The sequence below is a fragment of the Canis lupus genome, chromosome 3 (assembly GCF_011100685.1).
Source record: "Canis lupus familiaris isolate Mischka breed German Shepherd chromosome 3, alternate assembly UU_Cfam_GSD_1.0, whole genome shotgun sequence".
Lineage (NCBI taxonomy): Eukaryota > Metazoa > Chordata > Mammalia > Carnivora > Canidae > Canis > Canis lupus.
In genome coordinates, this window is record NC_049224.1 from 69,681,823 (window position 1) to 69,707,978 (window position 26,156).

The 26,156-nt window shown below is 41.1% G+C and overlaps 1 protein-coding gene across 1 annotated transcript; it reads left to right on the forward strand.

Annotated features, from left to right (window-relative positions):
- The first annotated feature begins 9,054 nt into the window (after positions 1–9,054).
- On the forward strand, positions 9,055–13,083 carry ZNF518B (zinc finger protein 518B). Its single transcript, NM_001130833.2, is given in 1 exon segment — positions 9,055–13,083. A coding segment is annotated over 1 exon segment (3,246 nt). The 5' UTR covers positions 9,055–9,258; the 3' UTR covers positions 12,505–13,083.
- Positions 13,084–26,156: the final 13,073 nt, after the last annotated feature.

Below are 26,156 nucleotides of genomic sequence, written 5' to 3' on the forward strand. Positions count from 1 at the left end.
ACGGAGAGAGAATAGGAATGTATGTATGTGTCTTTATCTTTTCTCTGAGTCACGGATGCAAAGTTCAGCCCAGCCTGTGATGTGTGTACACAACGGGAGATACCGGCCAAGGGTTCTGGAAGCCCAGCAAATAGCTCTTTAGAAACCAGAACGCAAGTAGAATGTTTGGCTCTGTCAATTGTCTAAGGTCGACGTTCTCTCACCTAGGATGCACTTTTTAAAATCATTTTTTTTTTTTATCTTGGATGTAATATAACCATGAAAAATAACCCTTCTGTATGTATCCGGTTTTGTTCTGCTGATAACATTCATTACAGATGCATTTTTGAAAACAAAGGAGGGCATTGTTTTATCGAGCCTCCTCCCTGATGTGTCAAACTAATGTAGATTTTTAAGAATTCATTAATATTTTTAAGTCTTGATCTCCATTGGTGTTTTTGCCTTTAAGTAAGGGAATCTGGGGCAAGTTTTCAGGCAAGAGGAAGAAGGAACATTTGGATGATTGTTGACACAAAGGCTGACCTTTCTTTCACTCACTCATTCATTCATTCATTCCTTCAACTAATGTATATGGAGTACCTCCTGTGCCAAGCCCCATGCTGTTGACTGTGATAAATGAGGTCCTCACAGAGAGGCTTCCCAGTCTTGATTGCTCTCAAGCTGCTCGGGGATAGACTGCATTTTCTTTGTTTACCTATGCCAACCCCTCCAATTGTAATTTCCAGAATCCATCCTTGGAGTGAAGGGTCCACAGACTGTAATCCAGATGTTCTCATCATGGAGTGGGGATGGTGAGGCAGCAGAATCCCTGGGAAGGATTGTAAACTGCATGCCTCAGCCCATCTCAGGAAAAGGGCAATCTGATTTATTAGTTCACCTGAGCCCTAGGAAGCCTTTTCTTCTTTTTTATTTTAAGCTCCTCTGTTACTTTGCAACACATCCCTGCTCAGAGAACGTCTTGGGGGCTCATTCTTATTTTCTAGAAGAAAAATCCTGGTGCAACCGAGACTGCACAGACTCAGGCCTTACATCCAAGAGCCTGGCTTCTGCTGCAGGGCATTTTGTGCAGTGCGTGGAAGCCTCACGGGGTGCTGGGTGTAGAAGCCTACGCCAGGGCCTGCAGTTAGGAGGCCAGATGGGGCTTGGTGCCTGAGAAGACAAGACCTGAAAGAAGGAAGAGCCCTGGAACTTGCCACGCTTTTGACTCATCTGCAGCTCTCCGGCACCAGGCAGGAAGTAAGAACAGTACTTGAGTGGCAGCAGATGCCGTGTCTTCAGTTCACAGTTTCACACAGTCCGGTAGCAGAAAGCAAAGAATTTAGATTAGACACCAGCGGATCAACTCCATGACCTGGGAAACGACACATAGCCTCTCCAGATCTGTTATCTTAGAAGAAGCAGATAATTGAAGGTACACTTTCAGGAGTATTGAGGTAACGTATGAAGGTGCCTCTACAGGCCCCTGGCACCCCTTCCACCTGACTTGGGTCAAGATGCTCCAAGATTGCCAAACACAGCCAGCCACTGAGAGCTTCCTGATCAGATCACCGGTACAGCACTTGCCGCCTCACTGAAACCACCCTTTTAGGACTGCTCTCCATCTCCCATTACACTCCTTAAAGACAGCAGCCCATAGCAAGTGTGGGGATAAACAGTCCTGGTTTGTGCTCATTGTACTAGCGCCCTGCCAGGAACATTTACATTCCCAAGAATCTGTAAAGTGGATACTTACACACCTACAGAGAGTATCAGTGATGATATTTCCAAGGTCAAATGGCTAAACAGGAGCAGGACCCAAAGTTGGCTTGCCCAGCACTCCACCCCCATCCAAGGCCACTGCCTTGCCCCCTCTCTAGCACCCTTGGCCGGGATGGGGATATAAAAGATTGCACAAGGATGTTCATAATATTCTTGCCTTCCCCCTCGCACTCCTTTGCGCCTGTTTTGTCAGGGGGTTAAGAACCTTGGCTGTACGTGAGATTTACCTGGAAAGCTTTTAAAACCCCCGCACACACAGTGGGGCCCAGGCATCATTTTCAAAGCTCTCCAAGTAATGCTGATGTGCAGTAGGGTGACCATCCCAGGGACCTCCTTCAAAAATAAGTTTAACATCCTGGGCATATTATGACAAGTTGGTCACCCTAATGCAGCCAAAGTTAATAATCACTGGTGTAGTAAGATTTCTTCTGTGTTTGTGTTTTTTATTAAACTTTTAATCCATTTCATCTACAAATTTGGGTTTTCTTTAAGCCAAAAAGAAGGGGGGAGAATACAAAAATGTGTCCTTTATTTTTGTCACTTTAGAGACCTGAAGTTCCTAGGTGTCTTCAGTAACACACAATTCTGTACTGTTGTTTGTAATACTACTTTGTTTTTACCTTGTGCTTTTTTTAATGCTAACAAAAGCATAATTTCCCCTTAACATTTTTTTTTTCCACCTAGAGAACTGTAAGTTTTATACTTTAAGAACTCTATCACTGGTCATATTCTTTCTTTTAAAAGGTCTTCTCTTAAACTGTTAAAAAGAAAATCCGTGTAATAACTTACTTTGCTTTCTGGTATAGTCTCAGTTGAAGAGCTTTACAGTGTCAAGTGGGTCCCCAAATAACTCCTTCCTAGATGGGACTGGGGAGAAGATCCTGGCCCCCCAGCCCCCTGAGGACAGCCTGCTGTGAGTCCTTTATCTCATCAGGCTGATTTGTTAAGAGTTTCTGCTTTTCAGGAGTTTACCAGACTCTTCTACATTCAAAGGAGACTTGCAAAAATAGGTTTCTTTCTAACGGAACATATACTGCTTGCCAAACATAAGGTTACCTGCTGCCTGCATATACCTCTTCCTCATATCAGCATGTGAATTGGGCATCATATGTCCCACTTTACAAGTGAGAAAACTCAAGCTCAGAGCAGGTTAATAAATTCAGAATTGCACAGCTCTTAAGTCCAAAACCTAGGTTTTAAACATTGTTCTTGAAATTCCAAGTTCATTGTCCTTTCTACTCTTGCACTTTTCCCCTAGAAAGCAGAGGAACCCGAACAGGGGCTTTCTTGTCCAGCCTTCTTGCCCCATTCTGTGACCCAAGTGATAATGTTTGGTTTCAGAAGGAAATCTAGAATCCCATAGGTGGTGTGTTTGTCTGCAACTTTTGGAAGTATATCTCTGTCATTCAGGGGCCATTAATTTTCAGTTCAGTCGTTTTGAAGTGCAAAGTAGTTTGACAGAAAAGATCTTACTTAGCTGTTTTTCTTTTCTTAGAAGTATTTACCAATTCAGTTCAATTCTGATTCTTTGCAATGGTTCTTGCTGAGTGAGGTACCAGTTTCTTTCTAAATGCCATTTTATCTGCGCAGTGTGAGCACTTCACAGGCCTAATGTTGGGGTTGGGTTCTTTTCCTCTGATCAGGTGTTACTTGTCTACATGCTGCTGGGCACTTTGAGGTAGAATGCTTTAAATTTTTGCTTGCTGGGAAACATTTCTTAGACCAGTTTTTGCTATGACTAAGTAGATAAAAAGGAACAGAAAAGAATTTTTGAGCACTTGTGCCACAACCTGAGTGCTTTGCATATGTTACCTTGTTTGGCTCTCCTAATTACCTTCTAAGTCTGAAGATCATGAAGCCTGTTTCCTTGCCTGACAATGAGCAGAGAGAACCACTTGCCTAAGGACTCAACAAATAGAAATCAGAGTTTGAGCCACAAATCTTCCAGTTGCATTCCCTTTGCTCTTCGTGGGTCCTGCAGCTCCATCCCTGCCCTGGCACTGAATTTGGCAGGAGCCACATGGGAGGATTTCTGGAGAGAGCTTCCTAAATATGCTTCTCCATCCAAAAATGATGCAGTCAGTCAAATTCTGATGACTGAGTTTGGTGAGCTTCTCAACGAACAGAATCTTGATGACCCACGAATTACATGCATGTGATATAATTGGCCAGCCGCTGTTCACATTCACATCCAACATCCAGTTCATGCACTCGCAGGAATATTTCACAATTCACCGGAGCTTGGAGAGGAACAGGTAGTTCAGTAACTAGCCAGTACCTAACCTAAGTTGTAGGGAATACTGTCATATGTAGTTGAAGCATCTTTCCATGTTAGCCCTTTGCCACTAAGGCTAGGTGATGATCTTGCCCCAGAGATAAATTGTATTTTAGGCTATACAACCCAGGAAATGTAATTAAAATCATGAAGTGAATTTCAGTGTATATTCTGGAAAGAGCAGTTGCTAGGCAGGGAAGCAGCAAATATTTTAACCCCTTTGTGATTGGTATGATTTCTTTCTCCATTTACTTCATGAAAAGGGGGGAAATTATATTTGTAACAGTTTAACACTGTATGTCCTATTATCACGTAATCCTCATGACAAGCCTAGGACATAGGTACTATTAGTGTTGGTTTTACTGATGAGGATTCAGACAGTTGGCCTCAGGTCATACACCTAGAAAGGGATGGCACTAGGTTTTAAATCCCTGTAATACAATTCTAGAATCTGTAGGTTTATGTCATATTGCTATTTCTTTCTTTTCTAATTCTGTTGAGCACTTGGCATTTCCAGTATTTACAAGTCTGATGCTTCCGTCTTAATAAGAATTTGTACAATCCTCACAGTTTCTATGGGCTGCAGTGACGCTGTCCTGGTGTCTGACAAGACTCAAGTCTTTTTCTCCATAAGTCTCCATAATAAGCATAAGAAAAACCAGGGCAAGTGAGCTCAAAGTCAAAAGAAAAACCAGCAGCAGTGAATGCTGCACAGCCTTTTCCTCAGGAGGAGAAAAGACTCAGTCTTGAGGAAGCACACTTGTGTCATACGGTGCACTTCTCTTTGGGGTGTGTCCGTCATCTTTGGCTGTTGCTGTAGATAAATCTGCATTAAAAAGCTCATGGTGTGCTGTGAAAAAACAGACAACTTAACAGTCATTGGACATTTTATTTATTGTGTCCAGGGCTAATAATACTAAGTATTTTCTGTGCTTTTGAGACTCTTCCTAAGGCACCCCCCCCCCCCCAAAAAAAAAAAGTATGTTTCCAGTTCTAGGAGGTCAAATGCAGAGGTTTGGGAATAGAGGCATGAGTTTGAAAGGTAGGTAAACACCAAAACCAAAGTTAGCAGTTTGCTGAGTGCCCTCCCATGTCCAGGGCATACAAGGGCTTTTATCACCTCACATAAGCCTTGGTCATCAGCCCACTGGGCAGCAGTTTGCCAAGAGGACCCAACTCCCCAGGTGGTTGCACCTTCCATGAGGAGTGGGCCCTTGAGCCGGTCACTCGGGTACACCCACACGCAGTACCAGAAGCAAAGCCACCTTAGTTCTTCCCTGCCAGTCACTGCATCCATTCACCCCTGTCTTTGGATGCACTCAGACCTTTTCCCCTAACAATTAGCCACACACGTTGCAAAGGCCAAAGAGAACTTGTTTGGAAGAAGCCTGATATCTTTGTCACCTGGACTGAAGGAAGTACCAGTGTAGAAATATTGCATTACTTTGAGAGTGGTTTAGAAGCCAGGAAGACACTTGTAAACAGGTGACCATAATTCAGATAAGGCCTAGATGTCTTGCCTTGCATTAAACTGTATTTGCTAATCACAGCCTCGCATTTCCTACAGGCCCTTGCTCCTAAGGATTCTTAATTCAGAATATCTGGTGAGATAGTTTTCTGGAAACACCTCTGAGAGGACTACACTCCTTCACCACTGTAGCTGGCTTGCTTAATCCCCCTAGGGAACTTTCCTCCATCAGCATGCTCTCTACTTCTTGCCAAGTATGTGATCTTACCATCCAGTCTGCTGAGATTTTGAGTCTTCAGTTATTTAGGAGGAAAGACATCCCCCAAGTTTTAAGAGGACTTGGGAAAAAAAAAATGGCAAAACTGCTTTCTATAAATTTTGAAGAACCCTGGAGGCCGGGAAAGGTGCTGGAAAACTAAAAATGCACAGTTGGAATCCTGGTTTGGGTGAGTCTTCAAATGAAGAAATCTCATCACAAGAGTCTTGAGAATTTCTTAGCGTTAATATGTGAGATGTTGAAGTAGTTGGTAAGCAGTTTGTACCAGGCAAGTAAGTTTCTTCTTTCCTCCCCTCTCTGCTCTCCCTTTTTCCTCCTGTCTTCTTCCCCCTCCCTCTCTCTGGTTAGTAGGATTACAGGGCTGATAGCAGATACAATATCAACTGGCATGCAGATCTTTGGAAGAGAGTTGAGAACCAGGGACTGAATGACAGAAAAGGTGTGTATTAATATAATGGTTTATGAAGAGGGATTATGTTTGTAGCCCCAGAATCAGTATATAAGAAAGTTACAAAATCACTAGTTTCATTTACATTTAAGGGCAAATTCTCAACAACGAGAACTACATGAAAATAAAATTAGCTGCCTAAAAGGCAGAAATTTTGTTTATGGCAATGTTAGACTGTTGGTTGTATGATCAACTGGTGAAGATGATTTTAAAAGATCAAAATGTTGCTGGAAGTTTTAACTAGCGATTTCTAATCCTGGCTTTTACCAAAACTACAGTGAGTGCTTTTATAAACCACAGATCTCTACCTCCTCCCCTGCCTCATCAGGATTTAGACTCACTAGCTCAGGGGTAAGTCCAGAATTGTCTGTCTCAACTATGATGCTGAGGCTCCTCCATGTTTGGGAACCACTGGGCCAATTCCCCTTTAGAGTCTTCTTCACCTGTGGGTCCTTGGAGCCAGCCTTCTCTTGGGTTCTGGTCACAGATATTTCTCCCTTTGTTTTATTGGGATGAAATTGCCCACATGACCACATTGTTGGCAGTAGCATTCCTGGATGGTAGGAAAACTGATTTCAGAGGTCGGCTCTGGGAGACTGGGCTTGGAAATCACATAGATGAACAAGCAGATGAGAACAGGTAGCTCGCTTGAGATTACCTGAGTAGTTGCAGGTTATGCTTCTAGAAGTTCTGGTACTAATAGTGTCACTGGAGTCTCTCCCTTCACTAGATCCAGTTTATACCTGGAAAATGAAATGCATGTGAGTTTTATGAGTGAATCTTGAAACTTCTACCTGTCGTGTATACTAGGAGTGCAAAATGGAAGTTCTTGTCTTTGCCCATGCTTATCAGTTTGCCAGCTGGAAGCACCCACGTGTCCTGCCCCCTTCACAGTCCCGTTGTATCGGTATGTGTTTGAACGCTAAGGGCAGAGGTAGCATTTTGCAACCCCACGGGGCCTCTGCCCACTTGGTGTCTAAGTATACATACATGCTTGGAGTGGGGCACGTCTGATCAAGTCTTAGGTGCCACCAGGGTTCAACAGCATACTGGGAATTGCTTTTGAAAGGAGACCGCTATCTTTTGCAAAAGCAAAAGGGAGAGACAACACTGCCAAAGAAAAAGCATGTTGTCAAACATAGTGTGTTCTTACGGTCCTTTCCAAAAATGCTTTTACAGGGCAGCTTTTAGTTTGGATCTGAATATGCAATAATTATTTTTCTTGACCCTACAGTAGGACCTTCTGCTCCCCCAGGTTGGCCCTTCAGACTTATTTTGCATGGCTCTTGGCCTGTGATCATGTGCCAGAAGAAAGCTGCTAATTCCACCTCCTATTGCTACTCATCATCAGTCAGACACTGGGTACCTCTGTGTGCCTCTTGACACTTAAAGAACCACTTTAAAACTTCAGAAGTGTTCTCTTCTACCCTTGAGTGTTTTAGTCATCGTGGCAGCGCCATGAGAGAGGTTGGATAAGTATCCTTCCTTCTCATTAACAGATGAAAAAAAAATGAGGCTCAGAAGGCTTCAGTGTTTTTTATAAGGTCATAAAAGAAAGGTTTTTTTAGTAGATCCCCAGCTAGAATGTTTTTTTGTTTGGCTTATGGGTCTTATATATTCTGAAAAAAGAACTTGTACTTAAAGATAATCATTTTTATAGGAGTATCAGTGTTACACATATTATGGCATTTGCTGTAGGGACATTTCTGCTTCTGCCACCACTGCCCAGGCTGCCCCCCCACCCTCACCTCAATCCCCCACACTCTCATTCCACCCACAGATGCTTGTCTGTGCAGCAGTTAGAGGCTCTGTTGGGATATAAATCACATCAGGCCATGTCACTGCTCTAGTCTCCCCTGGTTATCTTTCTCAGGTACAGGAAAAGTCACGTCCTTATGACTCTGTGCTAGAGCTTTCCTTAACCAGTGCCCCCACTGACTCTGATCATACCAACTGCTCTTTCATTTATCTCCTCTCCTTGCTGACTGTCCTCTGTTCTCAGCCTCCTTGCCATTCCTCAGTTGGTCCAGGCCCACATCCCACAGACCTTTGCCTTCTTTGCCTGAAATTCCCTTCTCCCAGACAATTACAGTACTCACTCCCTGCTGCCCTGAGGTCTCTGCTCAATTGTCAGCTTAACTGGAGTCTTTCCTGACTCTCCATACCTCTATATGCCAGCTCTGCAACCTCATCACTTAACTGGATTTTGCTAACTGCCCTGCACCACTCAGAACAGTGCCTGACACGTAATAGATGCTCAATAAAATCTTGAAGGAATCAGTATTTGTCTACCTAATATTGCCAATGTATTATTGACTTCTTACATTTGTGAAAGTAAATGTAGCATAGAGAGAGCTGGGAATCCAAGCTGCTAATTAACAAATGACACCTGAGCCCCAGCCCTAGCTTTCTCCATGACCTGATAATTTGTGTGTTTAAAAACTGAAATAGTATTCTCCTGTACAGGTATAATATGATATTATACCTATGAAATTGCTGGGATGTTCTCCATGACACCTAAAAATAACTCACTTATTAAGGACTGTTCTGAGTGGCAGCTGGGATTTCCTTGTTCCTGGCCTATCTACTTATGGTTGGTCTAAAGAGATGAGTTCTTAGAGGGCTGAATTTAAAAATATCTTCCGTTTAGGCTTATTTGCCCCTTCTGTGGTACTGCGTTTTACTGTCGGTGTATGTTTAAGAAAATATGTGAAGGTTTAGCATGAAATATAAAGATCATTGAAATACAGGATAAGTTTGGAAATAGCTTAACTAAACCTTAAGTTCACATATTAATCATGCTTTCTGATGTCTTTTTTTCCCTTTAGTTTTGCCCGGAATATCAGAGAATTGGGAACAATTGTATTTTGGGATCATACACCTACTGTGGTGGTTTATAAGCAAGGATAACTGACTATGCCCGCCCAGGAAGTCACTGCTTCTCTGCCAGTCAGGAAGTTAAATGAAGGATGGCCCCAAAGGATTTTATCCTGTGAAGTCTTCCTGGATTTTTTGGCTTTCCCTTTTTAGAAATGCAAATAAAGAAGATGAAGGATCTTGGACGGCAGTTATATACCACTCAAGTGAACAACAGACATAATTCCTTAACCATGTCACCCAAACAGCCTACTGCTAATAGAGCAACTCGACCAGATAGACAAGAAGCGCAGGCTCTTTTGTGTCAAGGCTCAGAGGCAGAGGCTGCCATGATGACTGTTGCTACATGTGTGAAGTGCAAAAGTGTTCACAAAATCCCGCTTCAAGATTTGAAAAAGGGTACCGGGCCAAGCCAAAAGGAAGACAAATACATTTGCTTCAAATGCAACCTAGGTGTGGCTGCTCCCCATTTTCATTATGTGAACAGCAATCCCAACGCTACTCCTGTAGGAAATAAAGCCGAAGCCATCTCAAGTTCCGTCAGTAACAAATTTAAGGTAAGGAACTTTAAGCCAGGCAAATACTATTGTGATAAATGTCGATTTTCCACAAAGGACCCTCTGCAATACAAGAAGCACACACTTCAGCATGAAGAGATTAAATTCATCTGTTCTCACTGCAACTATGTTTCTTACACAAAAGGGGAGTTCCAGAGGCACCTGGTGAAACACACAGGCGTATTCCCTTATCAGTGTGAGTACTGCGACTATGGTGCTATTAGGAATGACTACATTGTCAAACACAGGCGGAGAGTACATGAGAGGGCGGGGGGAAAGCGGCTGCCCAAAAATGTTGCCAAACTGGAGCCGAAAAGAGTCAGCACATCCAAGCAAAACACAGAGCTTTTCAAAGCTCCCAATCCAAGGACTGCATTTCAAAATAAGTCATCAGATCAACTCTCAAGGTTCTCTCTCCATACGAATAAAGACAAAATGCACAGTATCATGTTGTTGCCTGAATCAAAGGAATACCAAAAAGATGTAGTATGTGTTCCAAATAAAGTGACCCTGTCGGAGCCAAACGAAGGTAGTCTGTTTGAGAACAAAAGTGTGGAGGTGGAAGTGCTGTCTCCAGCAAAAGAGCCTGTCCAGCCGGGAATGCCGTTAACTGTGGTGGCACCAGCAGAACTCGTCGTTCCTGCAAACTGCTTAGCCCAGTTGATAGATGTGAAGGTTGTCAATGGGACCCAGCAGCTGGTCCTGAAATTGTTTCCTCTGGAAGAAAGTAACCGCCCTGACGCTGGTGGGGGCGAGGGGGGCAATTCTGAGCGTATGACTAGAGAGAAGCGTTTAGTTGAACCAGAAAAAATGGTTTCTGCAGGCCAAACAAAGTCACTGGCAATTGAAGGGAATGTTGGAAAACTGGCAGGCATTGATAATCTTCAGTCGTCAGTTCAGAAACAACTTAAAAATGTGAAGTGGGTCAGGTCTTACGATTTTTTCATGTCCAATTCTAGTGTGCACGACCGTGGAGAATCCCTCCTCAACCCAGATACAGTTGAGGATTTCCCGAAAAAAAGCAGTATGTACCCACACAGACCGGCTTTTCCTTCTCTCTCCTTAAAAGGTCATTCTCCAGCATCTCTAGTAAAAAACAGTATTTTCCACAGTCTTGGAGCTGCATCAAATCCCTTTCCATATAAAGCTGCTGTTTCTTTTGCTGAAGATGGAAGGAACTTACACGGTGACTTGCAGCAGTTGCTTCCCCTAGCTGCATCACCTACAACCATGTCCTTCTCTGGAGAAAAGGGCTCATTGTCTGTAAGTACAAATAACTTGGAATCTAGAAATGAGATCAGTGTTCCTATAAAAATGGTTCCCTCTCATCGGAAGCTGAAAGACAAGCAGATGGAGGAACACAAGGCAGTTTCAAATACAAGCCAGATTTCCTCTCAACATAAAAGCGAGTATTTACACATAAATATGCCAGGAGAAGATAGAATCAGGTCTCAGCCACCTAGGGAGGAGCCTTTGGAATTAAAGAATCCTGAAAGGACTAAAGACTCTTTTGATGGTCCAGTCATCTCATCAGTATTTTCTCTGAGCTCTGGGTCTGAAAATGTCCCTGAGGGTGTTAAGTGGAATAGTTCAACATCCAAAATAAAGTCAATTGAACTCTTGCGCAGAAAGATAGCTCAATTAATTGAATCCTGTGGTAAGCCATCATCTTTGTCTGCAAATAATGCACATCGCCGTTCTGTAGGGCAGACGTCGAAGGAAACTTCAAAAGCTGCTCCTGAAGGTATCCACGAAATTAACGTATCATTTACTGGCACTGGCTATTCCACAGGCACGCTCCCAAAACCTCAGGATGATGGTGGTATTAATGGACAGCTTACTCATCAGCAAATATATCCACAGTTTATAGAAGGCAGCAATGGGAATACTGAACGGGTAACCAGGAAGGCCCATGTTGCTACTCCAGTATTGATCCCCAAAGGGGCTGTATTGAGGGTTCTTAATTCTTCTGAGGATGCACACATTATAGAAGCCACGTGTGAAGCACCTGTCAGCATACCTTGCAGTGAGACACAGTTAATAAAACCCATTCCGTTATGCCCAGTGAGACAGACAGACTCAGACTTACAGTCTTTGACAAGTGAAAGTGGGCCAATAGATATGTCTCAAAATTTTGATATACCTCTTCGGCCAAAACCAAGAAAAGAGAGTTCTTTTTGTAGCACCATGCCTAAAAAAACTGGCCCCCTGCACAGTCAGCAAGGAAGCAGTGAACTGAGTAAGCAAGGGAAACTGCTTTCCAGAAGTCTTCCTATCAGTAAAAATAAAACCAAACAAGTGAACTCATCCAAGAAGAAAAGTAAAATCCAGGCTGATCCCAGCCGCTATCTCAAGGATCCTTCAATTTTCCAGGTTGCAAGACAACTTCGACTGGTAGCTGTTAAACCAGATCAGTTGATTAAATGCCCACGTCGGAACCAGCCCGTCATCGTATTAAACCATCCTGATGTTGACTCTCCAGAAGTGACCAATGTGATGAAGGTAATAAACAAGTACAAAGGCAACGTTCTCAAAGTCGTCTTGTCAGAGAGGACTAGGTGTCAGCTAGGCATCAGACGGCATCATGTTCGCCTAACATACCAGAATGTGGAGGAGGCCAATCAGATAAAAAGGCAAATGATGTTGAAAATGAAACTTAAAAAAGTTCATAAAAACAACTACCAGGTGGTGGATTCTTTGCCTGATGACTCATCACAGTGTATATTTAAATGCTGGTTTTGTGGGCGACTGTATGAAGACCAGGAAGAGTGGATGAGTCATGGCCAACGGCATTTGATAGAGGCAACTAGAGATTGGGATGTTCTTTCTTCCAAGGGCAAATAAGTAAAAAATGGTTTTTGAAGCAAATTATTTTCTTACTTTTAGTTTATTCTAGTTTGTTTTTTCCCCTCCCTCCCTGACTCAGTAGGAGAAATACAGATTGTAGAAATGGGAGGATCATTCATTCTTCAGAAACCTTGTAGGAATGTTGAGAGCCAGGAGTCTTAACCGGAGATAAGTGACCAGACCTTGGAAGCTAGTGGAAGCCCCTGAAATCGTACGCACAAATCTATGTATACGTGTTTTTCTGGAGAGAAGTGAAACTTCCAGATTTCCAGTGGGATCTGAGACTTTTCTTTGTTTAGCACCCCTTTTTTCTGAGTAGTTACATATTTGTTGTGATCTATTCAGAGGGACAAGTTTAGTGTTTTACATATTGCTCTTTATACAAAATGCTACTGAGGAATTAAACCCGTATCTTGGTGTGCACATCCATTTTTTTTCTGCATTAACTTATGTGCTGAATATTTGGTACATAATGGAAATTATACCTTCTACTTTGTTATCTTAAATTTGGTTATAGAAAAGTGGCTCTTTTAAATTCCTCACCCACTCTGCAGTACTCAGAAGTGTCTGTAGCACAGAGCATTGTGCTTCCGTTGGCCATTTTGAAGAATGATTCTGAGGGTTTGCCTGAATTTATTACGTCAACAGTAGATGTTAGGGGAGGAAAGAAACATTTTCAAACCTTTAGTTTCTTTTTAAATGTCTTGATTTATGACAGTTGGGGAGGGAATGTGCCTTAAAAAAAAAAAAAAAGGAATGGTCACAGATGGAAAATAAGATTAAGGCCACTCTCACGAACATAAAGTAACCCAATTTAAAATGTGAATCAATAGGCTTCTTACAACATAGATAAAGTTCAAGGCAGGACTGTGAAGGGAGTTATGACTTTAATGTAGCCATTAGTTTTCATTTGAGAACCCATGCACAGACCATGGGCAAAGGCTGCGCGTGATTTCTCCACCACTTAGGATCCAGGATGTTGCCTCCAACCTAGCTCATAGCCTGCTCTCCCTCTACCAGTTTTCCGAACAGGTTCTCCTTTGGAGTGAGACACTTCCCTACTCACCTCCTGTCCCCTTCATTTTGTGCCTCTGAGGCACCTTAAGGCTTTCCCTCATGAAAATACTAAAGCAAGAACCAACAAAATAGAAACATCCCGCTATCTTTGTGGAGGTTATAGAAACACTACTCCTGGTTTTCACTGATAATCACAGTACACTTCTAATTTACCTTCACCTTCACAGTCTGTTCTCCCTCTCACTCACCTTTCCTAGGTAGTAACTCGTGAACACCTCCCCTCTCCACCATCAGATGCCGGGACCATGGCTGGTCCACACAGCACCTTTGTGTGCATTAGGAAAAACTCCCTTTGCACCTTCACCACCTGTTGGGCAGATAGGTGGCCAGGCACAGGGAGCTCAGGCTGGATTTCATCCTCACCAACCCACCTGCCAGGCACCAACCGTCTCAGAACACACAGGCACGGCTACAGGGCAGCCCCCAACTCTGCATTTTCCTCCCTTTTAAGACTGCTCCTTCCTTAGGCAGTTTGTTAGTGCGGTGAATGAAACTGGGAGCCATTATATCTGAAAAAGACTTGAGTGAGATTTTCATGTTGGTTAGTTGGAACTTTGATTTTTTTTTTTTTTACATGTGTGAAAGTCTTAAACTATCTTCTGATAGGTGGAGTTATAATTCTTTGTAGTTGGTTCTCAAGATAATCAACATTTCTTATGTTTAACTGAATACATGATCATGAAGTTGGTTAATTGGTTTTTATTGGAATTTAAAATTTGGGTTTTTTATATGTGTATATATGTTTATATGTGTGTGTACACATATAAATATTTTTTACCATATGAAAACAGCTAATTTTCTGATTTCCTATTTTATAATGAAATTATGTGGGCTGGAAAAATATAAGACACTTTATATTCTAGAAATTATTTTGGAAGCACATTTTTATAATGGTATGGTCTCATTTTTAGAAAATGAAAGCACAAGTAAGTGATGAGTCTGATTTATATGAACAAACAGGAGTAGGAATCCCTGAGGATCATTTCATTGCAGTATTTCATCCCCATGCATTTCTAGTTGGTGCTTTTTGGGAAATGGATCCTATGTACCACTTCACCACATAGAGGAGAGTGCTCTCAAGTGAACCATGTGTGGATATGTACCCTGCCAGCATGATAGAAGGCTCCTAAGTTAACAGAAGAAAAGGCTGTGATTTTTTTTTTTTCTCCTATACCTCACTGCTTAGTAGCATCTTTCTTGAGAGGCTAGAGCATGACCTTTCAGGAAAGATGACTATGAATCAGGTCACAGTGTTAAGTGTCAACATGAAATATTTATACTTTGTAGCATCAACCGTTTTCCAAGTATTACCTAAAATTCAGCTTACATACTTTATGGACCTAAATTTTATGAATAAACTATGTAGCTAAGCTTTTTGAGGATTTCCTGAGCTACAATACTTTTTGAGGAATTAAGGCTCCTGAAAGTCATAAAAAATGAGAAAGCAAAACATGTCTGTCCTCCCTATATGAAGAACTTTAGGAAATAGCTTAACGTGTAGGTAAATGTCCTAAAACATTTCTAATGAACGAGGTAGGGGTAGAATTGTGTTGAGTATTTATGTACTCCCACCTTGATTTTGAAGGACCTGTGCTCATGAAATTTTATTAATATTTACTAATAGAATTTTAAACTTATTTCTTAGAGTTTTTTACTTTTGGGGGTCAGAAATGATATGATCTTATAGTTATGACAGAGTGAAAATTTTTAAAAAGATTCATAGTCTCATAGATCATATTTTACTCAAATTTTTATCCCCTGCCCAAAACATTTTGTGAGCCCCACTCTGGGCCAAATGCTGTTTATTAAACTACACTGAACACAATATATTAACCCTCAAAGGTTCCGTCCCTCTTTCTTCACAACCTACTAAATAAACTATCCCAGGAAACAAAAATGTGATGTTGCTTGGCCTTTGGAATAATTTTTGAACCTGTACATGTCAATATGAGCAGAAAACAAAACATTGCATAACATGTCTGAAGCATTAGTGTAAGTCCTGTGTTAACAGTTTATGTGTCTGCTGCTCTGGTTTTGAAACACGTTTGTATATAGATCTAGAAGTTGGCGTAAATTTTGTTAAATAAAGCAACTGTAAAACGTTCTCTGCCCTTTCATTTCAGTGATAAGAGGGCTTTTTATTACATAGCCTATCTTGTGGGATACATTTCTGATATGTAAAGGCAGCCATCTGTACAGCACAGGTGCTCTGAATTCCATCCAGGTATATGTTGAGTTAGATGTACTGCTGGTTAACCATGCATGCTCTGAAATGGACCAGGTCATTTTGCTTTGTTTTGTTTTGTCTTTGTCTTAAATTCACAAGAGATGCTGGTTTAGGCAGCAGTAACAGTTTTCATCCCATGGTCCATGGCCTCATCGGAGATGATAATGTGGCCACTGAACCTGGCCTCTCAGCTGGGAGGGGATTGGAACAAGAGAGCTCCCAAGGGGTTGATGAGCCTGCTGGACCACAGGAGCAGCTGCACTGCTGATGCCATCTTCCCAAACATCCTCGCATCTGACTCCACGCATACTTGAGAGGAAAGACGAGAATATTTGGAGGGGGTGCTTGGTTCATCATTCCAAGGAGCCAAAAAAAGAAAAGAAACGGACTTGAGTTTTGGCAGACCCTGAAGAAAACCTAGAGATGTGAGTTGATGTAAATTCAGCAATTTGCTGTTTCAATTTATTAGCTGAGAGGAGTTGTCATCCTCCATCCTATAGTTCTGGTCCAGTAAATTGTCATCTTTGGTTGTTTAGAAGGAAGTGGAAATCAAGGCAGTGGAAGCCTCAAGGGAGGTTCGAATTGGGTGTGGACTACCAGAGGTGGCTACGGTATGCACAGAGTCAGGGACTGGGCAGACACTGACGCCAAGGCCAGAAAGTTGAGTGGCAGTCGCCAGGTCACATTTTATTGTGAAGAAAACTCCAGTTCAAGAAAGATGAATGTTAAAAAAAAAAAATTTTTTTATGTTTACATGAAGGCGAGTGAAGTAATATGCAAGCTCGTGTTTTGGCAGGAAGTGCCCTGGCGTCTATAAAGCTCTTTACAACATGTAGAGCCTTTGCTGCCACAGGTTACACTTAGGATGAATTGACTTCTTATGGTTCTAGCATGTATCAGACACAGGAGTTAGGATGAGATACCATTCTGAGGAATGTGGACTTAGTCTGGAGCCATGCTGTCCAATAGGAATATAACATGAGCCATATACATAATCTGAACTTTCTGGTAGCCACATTTAGGAGAGTAAAAAGAGCAGGTGAAATTAAATGTTTCGCCAATACATCTAAAATATTGAGATATTTTGTATATGTTAACACATATACTAAGTGTATATTTAGGGATGCCTGGGTGGCTCATTGGTTGGGCATCTGCCTTCAACTCGGGGCCTGATCCCGGGATCAGGGATCGAGACCCATGTCAGGCTCCCTGGGGGGAGCCTGCTTCTCCCTCTGCCTGTGTCTCTGCCTCTCTCTCTGTGTCTCATGAATAAATAAATAAATCTTAAAAAAAAAACACCGAAGTGTATATTTATATACATTGTTTAAAACAAAATCGATTTTCAACTTAGAGAAGGTTTAAATTTTAATGCTAAATTTTCATTTATAATGAGATACAGTCTTATCAAAACACTTAAGCTGTATTTAGTGGCAAGATATTAACTGTTTAACATTTTCCAATTTAAATGAGAAATTCAGTTCTTCAGACACTAGCCACATTTCAAATGTTCATTACCCATGTGTGCCTAGTGATTACCACATTGAACAGCCTAGGATAAGACAAAAATATTTACTGTGTTGTAAATATTAGCTTAACTTGTCTGAGCTTCTTAATACGAAGAATTGGATTTTATCTATGTACCTCTAAAACTAGGGTAGACTAGGATGGGTTTCACTAATTTACATTTATGAAATGCCAGTTCTGTGCCAGATTCTGCATGAATGCCCCACAGTTCTATTTCTAGACCTATACCTTAAACTTATTGCACATGTGACTTTTTAAGGTGACAACATTTATTTTGCAACCCGAGCTGGTCAACCAACCAAATGTTTATTTCTCATTGACACTATCCACAGTGCCAGAGACCTGAGGGAGGGTCCCATCTTATGGCTGCTCCATCTGAACCACTTGGGCTCCTTCCTCAGTGTGACAGCAAGAGGGGGTGGATTTTGCACAGGCAGGAAACAACATACAGAGCTTCCACTCACCACCCACTGCCCCAGAAGTGGTCACACAACTTCCCAAAGGGGCTATGCATTCCCACTGCCTTTGTGTGCAGAACAGCATGCTAACCGCTAGTGACATCTAACAGTGGCTTACAGGCTGAATGCTGGAGAGGCATGAATAGCAATCGCCCTGTGTGGAAAGCAGCTTCTCAATCTGATAGTTGTGAAATGATAACAGTCTGCTAAGAGGTGGTGAAGATATGGAGAAATAGGAACTTCAACATGGTATTTGGCAATATCTAAATTTGAAGAAGCCATGTATTGTTCTCATTTGCATTGCCATAATTCCAAGTGAGATAGTATCCAATAAATACTTGCAAAATATACTATCATTTGGGGCTATATGGGACCTTGGCTTGTATGGGCTGCTGGTACTCCTTGTCCATTTACTATTTTAAACTCTTAAAAGAAAATATAGACACTATTAAAAATCCATGAAGAAAAAATTTTTCCTTTGGGTTTGGTGTTTTTGTGCTTTATTTTAGAAATCCTTCCCTACCCTGAAATCAAAAAGATAGTTTTTTGTATTTAATATTAAACTTCCATACAACAATGAACACTATAACAAAATACAAGCTGTCAGATATAGGCTTTGTAAAAAAAAAAAAAAATTGCAAAAGGATCGGGGTCCAAATCTTTTTATATGTCAGCTTCAAGTGATTTACTCAGTTGTCCTAACACCCACTACCAGAGAGTCTATACTTTTATCCCTGTGTGGGATATATCTCCATATATCCAGGTTTCATATTTGTGTGGATCTATGGTTGGGTCGCTGCATTGCATTACATGATTTACTGTGATTCTTCTTCAAAGTTAACTCTAATAACCTAGTTTACCATTGACGGAGTTATATTCGAAGTGAGGACACTTTCCTTGGCAGATATTAGAAAACTGTATAATGATCTTGGCTATTCTTGGTTTGCTTTTCCCTATGCATTTGAAATCAGCCTGTCAATCCCTGTTGAGATTTTGGTTAGAAGAACACAGAATTTACAGGTACATTTAGAGAAAATTTGCATCACATGGATGAAGCTAGGGGGTATTATGCTAAACAAAATAAGTCAATCAGAAAAAGACAAATATATGATTTCACTCATACGTAGAATTTAAGAAACAAAACAAGAGGATCATAGGGGGAGGGAGAAAAAAATGAAATCAGAGAGGGAGACGAATCATAAAAGACTTAACTCTAGAAAACAAACTGAGGGTTGCTAGAGGGGAGATGGGGGTGGGGGTATGGGGTAACTTGGTGATGGGCATGAAAGAGGGCAAGTGATGTAATGAGCACTGGGTGTTATACACAACCAATGAATCACTGAGCTCTACATCTGAAACTAATAATACACTATATTAGTTGAATTTTAATAAACTTTTAAAAAGAAAGAAGGAAAATTTGCATCAGTGGGAACATGTTATTACCATTTAGTGTGATAATTGATTTGAATATGAAATAGAAATAAAGTTCTGCTGGCCAATAACGTTTTATAATTTATTCCATTTATTTGGGGAAAAAGATTTCATTCACAGTAACAATAAAAACTATAGGTTGCATAATTAATTAAAATCATGAGAAAGGAAGAAAGAATTTTAGGTCACCATATCACATGGCAATAGGAGTAACAAGATTGCCAAGTGCAAATCCAATATTTTAAAAATCAGTGTAATTCCTATACATCAGCATAGAAATAGCTCTCTTGGGAATGCTTCTATCACCTCCATTATTCAACAGTTTAAGAATAGTCCTAACCCACCTGCACCCCGATGTTTATAGCAGCAATGGCCACGATAGCCAAACTGTGGAAGGAGCCTCGGTGTCCAACAAAAGATGAATGGATAAAGAAGATGTGGTCTATGTATACAATGGAATATTACTCAGCTATTAGAAATGACAAATACCCACCATTTGCTTCAACGTGGATGGAACTGGAGGGTATTATGCTGAGTGAAGTAAGTCAGTCGGAGAAGGACAAACATTATATGTTCTCATTCATTTGGGGAATATAAATAATAGTGAAAGGGAATATAAGGGAAGGGAGAAGAAATGTGTGGGAAATATCAGAAAGGGAGACAGAACGTAAAGACTGCTAACTCTGGGAAACGAACTAGGGGTGGTAGAAGGGGAGGAGGGCGGGGGGTGGGAGTGAATGGGTGACGGGCACTGGGTGTTATTCTGTATGTTAGTAAATTGAACACCAATAAAAAAAAAAAAAAAAGAATAGTCCTAACCAATGTAATATGAAATTATAAATTAAAATGGGCCTCTTTGTATTTTCTATGCAAGCAAAACATTAGAGCTTGAAAGAAATATTGGAAGAGACAAAAGTTTCCTTAGAGTTTCACTATAATTTTTGCCATAGGTTTTGGGAAGAGAAACTTTATCAGCTTAAGGCAATTCCCTTCTATCCATAAGTTGCTTAGGTTTTTTTTTTTTTTTCCACAACTACATTTGTTAAACTTATATATTTGAGTATATTTTCTCTCAAAATTCTAATATAGTGTATTACTTGAATAAGTTTTTCTTATGTTAAATCTTCCTTATATTCCTGGGATAAACCATACTTTGTGATGATCTATTCATATGTATATATTGCTGAGTCTCCAGATCTAACACTAGAATCCATGTAAGCAGTACTGGTCTGGGATTTCCTCTTTTAGTACTGTCCTTATGCTATTTTATCAAGATATACCACTCTTATAGGATGGGTGGGTCACTTTCTCTACATCTCCATTTATGCAAATTGTTTCAGAGAATAGAGATCAGTTGGTTCTTGGAGGGTTAATCCTCCAGCAAAAACATCTTAACCAGGCATCTTTAACAAAAAAGGAGAAATATGGATGAGGGAAGGGGAAGGTTGGAAAGTCTCAAATACTGATTTGACTTGTACAATGAATATTTTTTTAGGGGTATCTTTTTTATTAAGTTAGTTGTGCTTCTCTATTCTGTTCAATTCCATATACCTAGAGAAATATAAACAATAGTTCTGGCTTTTTGATGTTTACATGCAAGATGGTGCATCTTATATTATTTTGTGGGACACACAGTCTATATGCCATTGTGTAGAAAAATACATCCCATCTGACCAAGTCAATGGAAGTTATAAAATCAATCACTTGAAAAGGTGTGCATTCATAATGTTCCAAAAATAAGATTCCATTCAGTTCATGAATGCAGCCCATAAACCTCTGAAAGCAAGGTTTGCCTCATGGCAAACATGCTTGGAGACATGCCTCCATATGGATAAAGAACAGCTAGACAACAAATGCCTCCTGGCAGATAAGGAGCCAGGTTGCAGAGAATAGTCACTGTGCTGCTGTTGCTAAATCTTTTGTCTTCAGGCGTTTCTCAGGGCCCTTGTCATGCATTTTTAGCCCCAGTGCCTAGCATCTAGGCTCTCCCATTGGCAGGACTGTGGCACGCCTCATCTAGAGTGGGGGTGATGCTCCCGTTTAGAAGGCCTAGAATGCCAGACAAAAAGCCCATTATGCAAAGAGTTGTCTTAGAGCAACACTGAGCCCATAGTAGTTAGAATAACATGATAGCAAAATTCAAATTTGTAGTGGTTCAAATTCAGCTAAGATTTATATATCCTTGTGCCCGCTGCAGGTTGGCAACATTCCTGCAATCTTACTGTGGGGGCCATAAATTTTAGGTAAAGTACAAAACAGGCAAGAAAGGGGTAAAGGAGGAAATAGGGTTGCCTCTTGATTGCCTCAGCTAGTAGGTGACACATGCCATGTCCCTGACAGTCCATTGGCTCGAATTAGTTCAACAGTTTCAACTAACTATAAGGGAGATTAGGAAACGTAGGGGAGCTCATGGGATATCTGGTAAGCAACAACTTGCCACAATAACTGTGTGACTCTGAGCAAGGAACTCAACCTCTCTGTGCCTCAGTGCATGTAGTATTAGCCCTGATTTTAGAGCCAAATGGAACATATTTTAAATCTTGCAGCTTACAAGAAATCAAGCAGCCAGGTGGTATCTCAGATATTAAGTGGTCGATTCAGTTAGTATTTATTCACTAACCTATTAAACACTTTTTCTGGGGTAGACACACATGGTCTTGATATTGCAGTGAATAGAACAATAAGATCCTCACCTTCACATTTCCTGGAACTTTCTTCTTAAACTGATCCATGGGCCAGTAGCATTGGGAACACCTGTTATCTTGTGAGAACTAAAGAATCTCCAGTCCCATCCCTGACCTCCTGAATCAGAATGGACAAACCCCTGGGTGACTTGCATGCCCATGACAGTTTGAGAAACACTGGCCTAGAATACTGATCCTTCTCTTCTGCCTTCATCTGGCTAATTCTTTGTTTCCTTTCTCAAGAACACCTGCTCGGATTCTCTCAACCCCACCCCCATCTCGAGGTTAGGGGATTAGACGTTGCCATGGCACTGCTATTGCTCTTAGAAAATGAAAGTGGAGAAAGTACTCATGGTCCAGTGAGGAAGCAGGCATACTCTGTGTTATCAGAACAGGCGGCATATGCAGAGCCATAGGCTATAATTAATGGTAATGGGAACCAGGGGGAAAGGTGGGGGCAGCAAGCAGGAAGGAAGCTGAATGAAGGACAGAGTCTTGGGCTAGACAAGCTGGGCCCTGAGTCAGAGAGAAACCCAGGTGCTGTGGTGGCCAAGTGGTTAAGAGCCTGCTCAGGATTCATCTCTTAAACTGCAAGCTGACCTCGTCCTTTCTCAGTGCCTGTCATTTTATGGCCGCAGGTTTACTGGAGAGCTGGGGCTGAGGGCAAGACCTCTCTGAGTCTCCTGCATAGTAAGCTTGAGAGTTAAATTCTGAAGTTTGAGAAGTATTGCTTCACTGTGCATACAAATCACGAAGGATCTCATTAAAATACAGATCCCAGCTCAGTCTGATGATACCGATGCTGCTCTTCTAGGGGCCATGCATTGAAATCTTAAAGTTTTATTTTATAAAAACAGAACAACAGCTGTTGGAAAAAGCAGTTTAGAGCCTAAGTATTCTTACTGATATCTATGAATTGATATAGAAAGCAACTTCTTTGCAATTTGCCTTTCTGAGCTCAATACATGCAACCATAAATTCCTCAATCTTATCTCAAAAACTAAAGGGCAAATGATGAATTAGACTGTGGAATAGCCAGATCTCTGACATCTCAGCAATTCAAATGAGGCTGATCCTAAGTACCTGTCTCTGAATCCCTCCCCTTCAATGTTAAAGTTGAAGATTCTGATCCTGAAGATTGCTCATAAGGTAATTTGAAGTATGAATGTGTATGCTTCACCCAGGCTTTTTAAGATTTTGTTTATTCATGAGAGACACACGGAGAGATGCAGAGACAAAGGCAGAGGAGAATCAGGCTCCCTGTGGGAAGCCCAATGTGGGATTTGATCCCAGATCCTGGGATCATGAACTGAGTCAAAGGTAGACACACAACCTCTGAGCCACCCAGGTATCCCCACCCAGGCATTTTGAATAATGATTTATAATGAGCTAGAACCATCCATTACATGGGTGGGCCTCTGGAGTTCCTGGAGCTGGTCACATGACTTTAAAAATCACTGGGGTGGGGCGCCTGGATGGCTTAGTCATTTGAGTGGCTGATTCTCGATTTCAGCTCAGGGCATGACTTCAGGGTCCTGGGATAGAGCCCCATATTGGGCTCCATGCTCAGCAAGGAGTCTGATTGTGGATTCTCTCCCTCTGTCCCTCACCCAGCTCTCTCTCTCTCTCTCTCTCTCTCTCTCTCTAATAAATGAATAAATAAATCTTTTTTAAAAAAATCACTGGTGAGTCCAGGCAGGGGTTTCAAAACCAAGCAGATGGCACTAAAGTTGCAACCCCCACCCACACTCCAGCCAGAACCTGTCTTCCTTGTCACTATTGTTGTTGCACTTAATTGTGGAACAGAAGCAAACTGACCCTTTGAAAAACTAATTTAGCCTTTACCCTTTGTTTTAGAAATCATAAACATGACAAGTCCTTTCTTTCAGCCTCAACATTATGCAAATCCCTATCCATTAGAGGATTGAGCATTATATTTAGAAGAAAAGGGTGTTCCTCTTTCTAGTCTCATTTTGGCAGAGATTTCACTAAGAAATCCATAAAAGAAAATTATGATTTAGAACGCAGAGGTTTCTCAAATGAAAGATCATTGTTGGCAGTTACATTTGTAATTCACATAAATACCCTCTAAAAACTGGGAGTTACTTGCTAGTAGTTCAAATACTAAAATTGAGATTTGAAGGAAAGCTAAAAATAATAAAAGAACTATCCATGATAAATATTGTAATGGAATATTTCTTTCAAGAGCAAAATACATTCTAACCGGTAAAATGTGGGAGGTGGACAAGATCATAATAATCATGCTTTGTATTATTACTACTATTATCAGGTAGAGCTGGAAGGGACTTTCAAATACAGCTAGACCACATTCTCAAATGAGCTTCCTGATGAGGCGGACATACTTCCATTCACTGGCATGGCTGGTGACCTGTTGGTGCCATAGCACAAGAGCACACAGCACATGCCCTTCTGCAGGTGGGCAGGCGGGGCGGGGGGGTAGCAATGAAAGTGAACATAGAAGGTACCAGTCTCTCTGTGCTTTGTGTTTTTTTTTTTAATTTAAATTCAACTAGCCAACATATAGTTCACCATTATTTCAGATGTAGTGTTCAATAATTCATCAAGTGCATATGACACCCAATGCTCACGCCATCATGTACCCTCTTTAATGTCCATCACCCAATTACTCCACCCCACCCCCCTCCTCCCTCCAGCAACCCTCAGTTTCTTTCTTATAGTTAAGAGTCTCTCATGGTTTCTCTCCCTCTTTGATGACTTCCCCTTTAGTTTTCCCTCCCTTCCCCTATGATTCTGTTTTGTTTCTGTGGAATATGAATGAAACCATATGATAATCGTATTTCTCTGATCAACTTATTCACTCAGCATAATACCTTCCAGTTCTATCCATGTCAATGTAAATGCTAAGTATTCATTCTTTCTGATGGCTGAGAAACAGAATAGAGAGCCCAGAAACAGACCCTCAACTCTATGGTCAACTAATCTTCAACAAAGCAAGAAAGAATATCCAATGGAAAAAATACAGTCTGTTGAATAAATGGTGCTGGGAAAATTGGACAGTCATGTGTAGAAGAAAAAAATTGGACCTTTTTCTTATACCACACACAAAAATAAACTCAAAATGGATGAAAGACCTAAATATGAGACAGGAACTCTATATGCTTTTAATTGCTTAAGCCATTCTTTTCCCTGTGGGGCAGAGCAAGTGGGGGTGGGCACCAGTGGAAGCGGGTCCCTGAGCGCTGTTCTGCACAAGACCCTTTCTGGCAGCAAGACCCTTCCTGGCAACATTAGGTTTCCCATTATGATGCAAGTGTGCTGCTTGCCCCTTTGGCATTCAGCTTTGTCCCCAGAGAGGCTGAACTCTATGGACTAAAATAATTATGTTCCTTAGCCCTTTGGCTTTGCTTTGGGCTGCAGGATAAAGAGATCAATTCTCTCATTGCCTAGTTCCATTTTAGAAGGGTCCATGTTTCTCTGCCTAAGGCCACAGTCAGAGCAGAATGACCTTTGTGGTGTGCTGTGCTGCAAACTTGTGGTGGACAAGTTTACACAAACTTTGAGCCCTCCTTAAGAAAAAAAAGAGTACAAAAATTTTATAACTACAAAGTTAGGTATAAAATGAATATGTGTTTAGAATGAGAAGTGAAATCACAACAACTTGCTTAAAAACTTACAAGTAGGGGATCCCTGGGTGGCTCAGCGGTTTGGCGCCTGCCTTTGGCCCAGGGCGCAATCCTGGAGTCCCAGGATCGAGTCCTGCGTCGGGCGACCAGCATGAAGACTGCTTCTCCCTCCTCCCGTGTCTCTGCCTCTCTCTATGTCTATCATGAATAAAAAAAAAAAAAAAAAAAAAAAAAAAAAAAAAAAAAAAAAAAAAAAAAAAACTTACAAGTAACACAAACTTAAAATCTATGCATACCTTAATAAAACCTTTTCTGTGCATTTTTATCTGCTTTCTCTTTATCATGAAGATTTATTTCAACAACTTGGTAATATTTTCAACAGAGAAAACTAAAATTTATTTTTTTTAGCTGCTTGAACACTGCTATCACTGCATTATTAACATGCCAAACTTTTTATATAAATAGGAACAGGGTGAAATAGAATTTATTTCTGATAGACTGTTTTGACCATGGGGTCAATGCAAATTGAACCCTCTGCTTATAATTTTACACATCTGTTGGCTGGAAGAATTTCCCACAGACTACCTTCCAGCTTTGTATCCTTCAAATTCCTTCTTTTCCCCTCAAGACACACACACTTCTG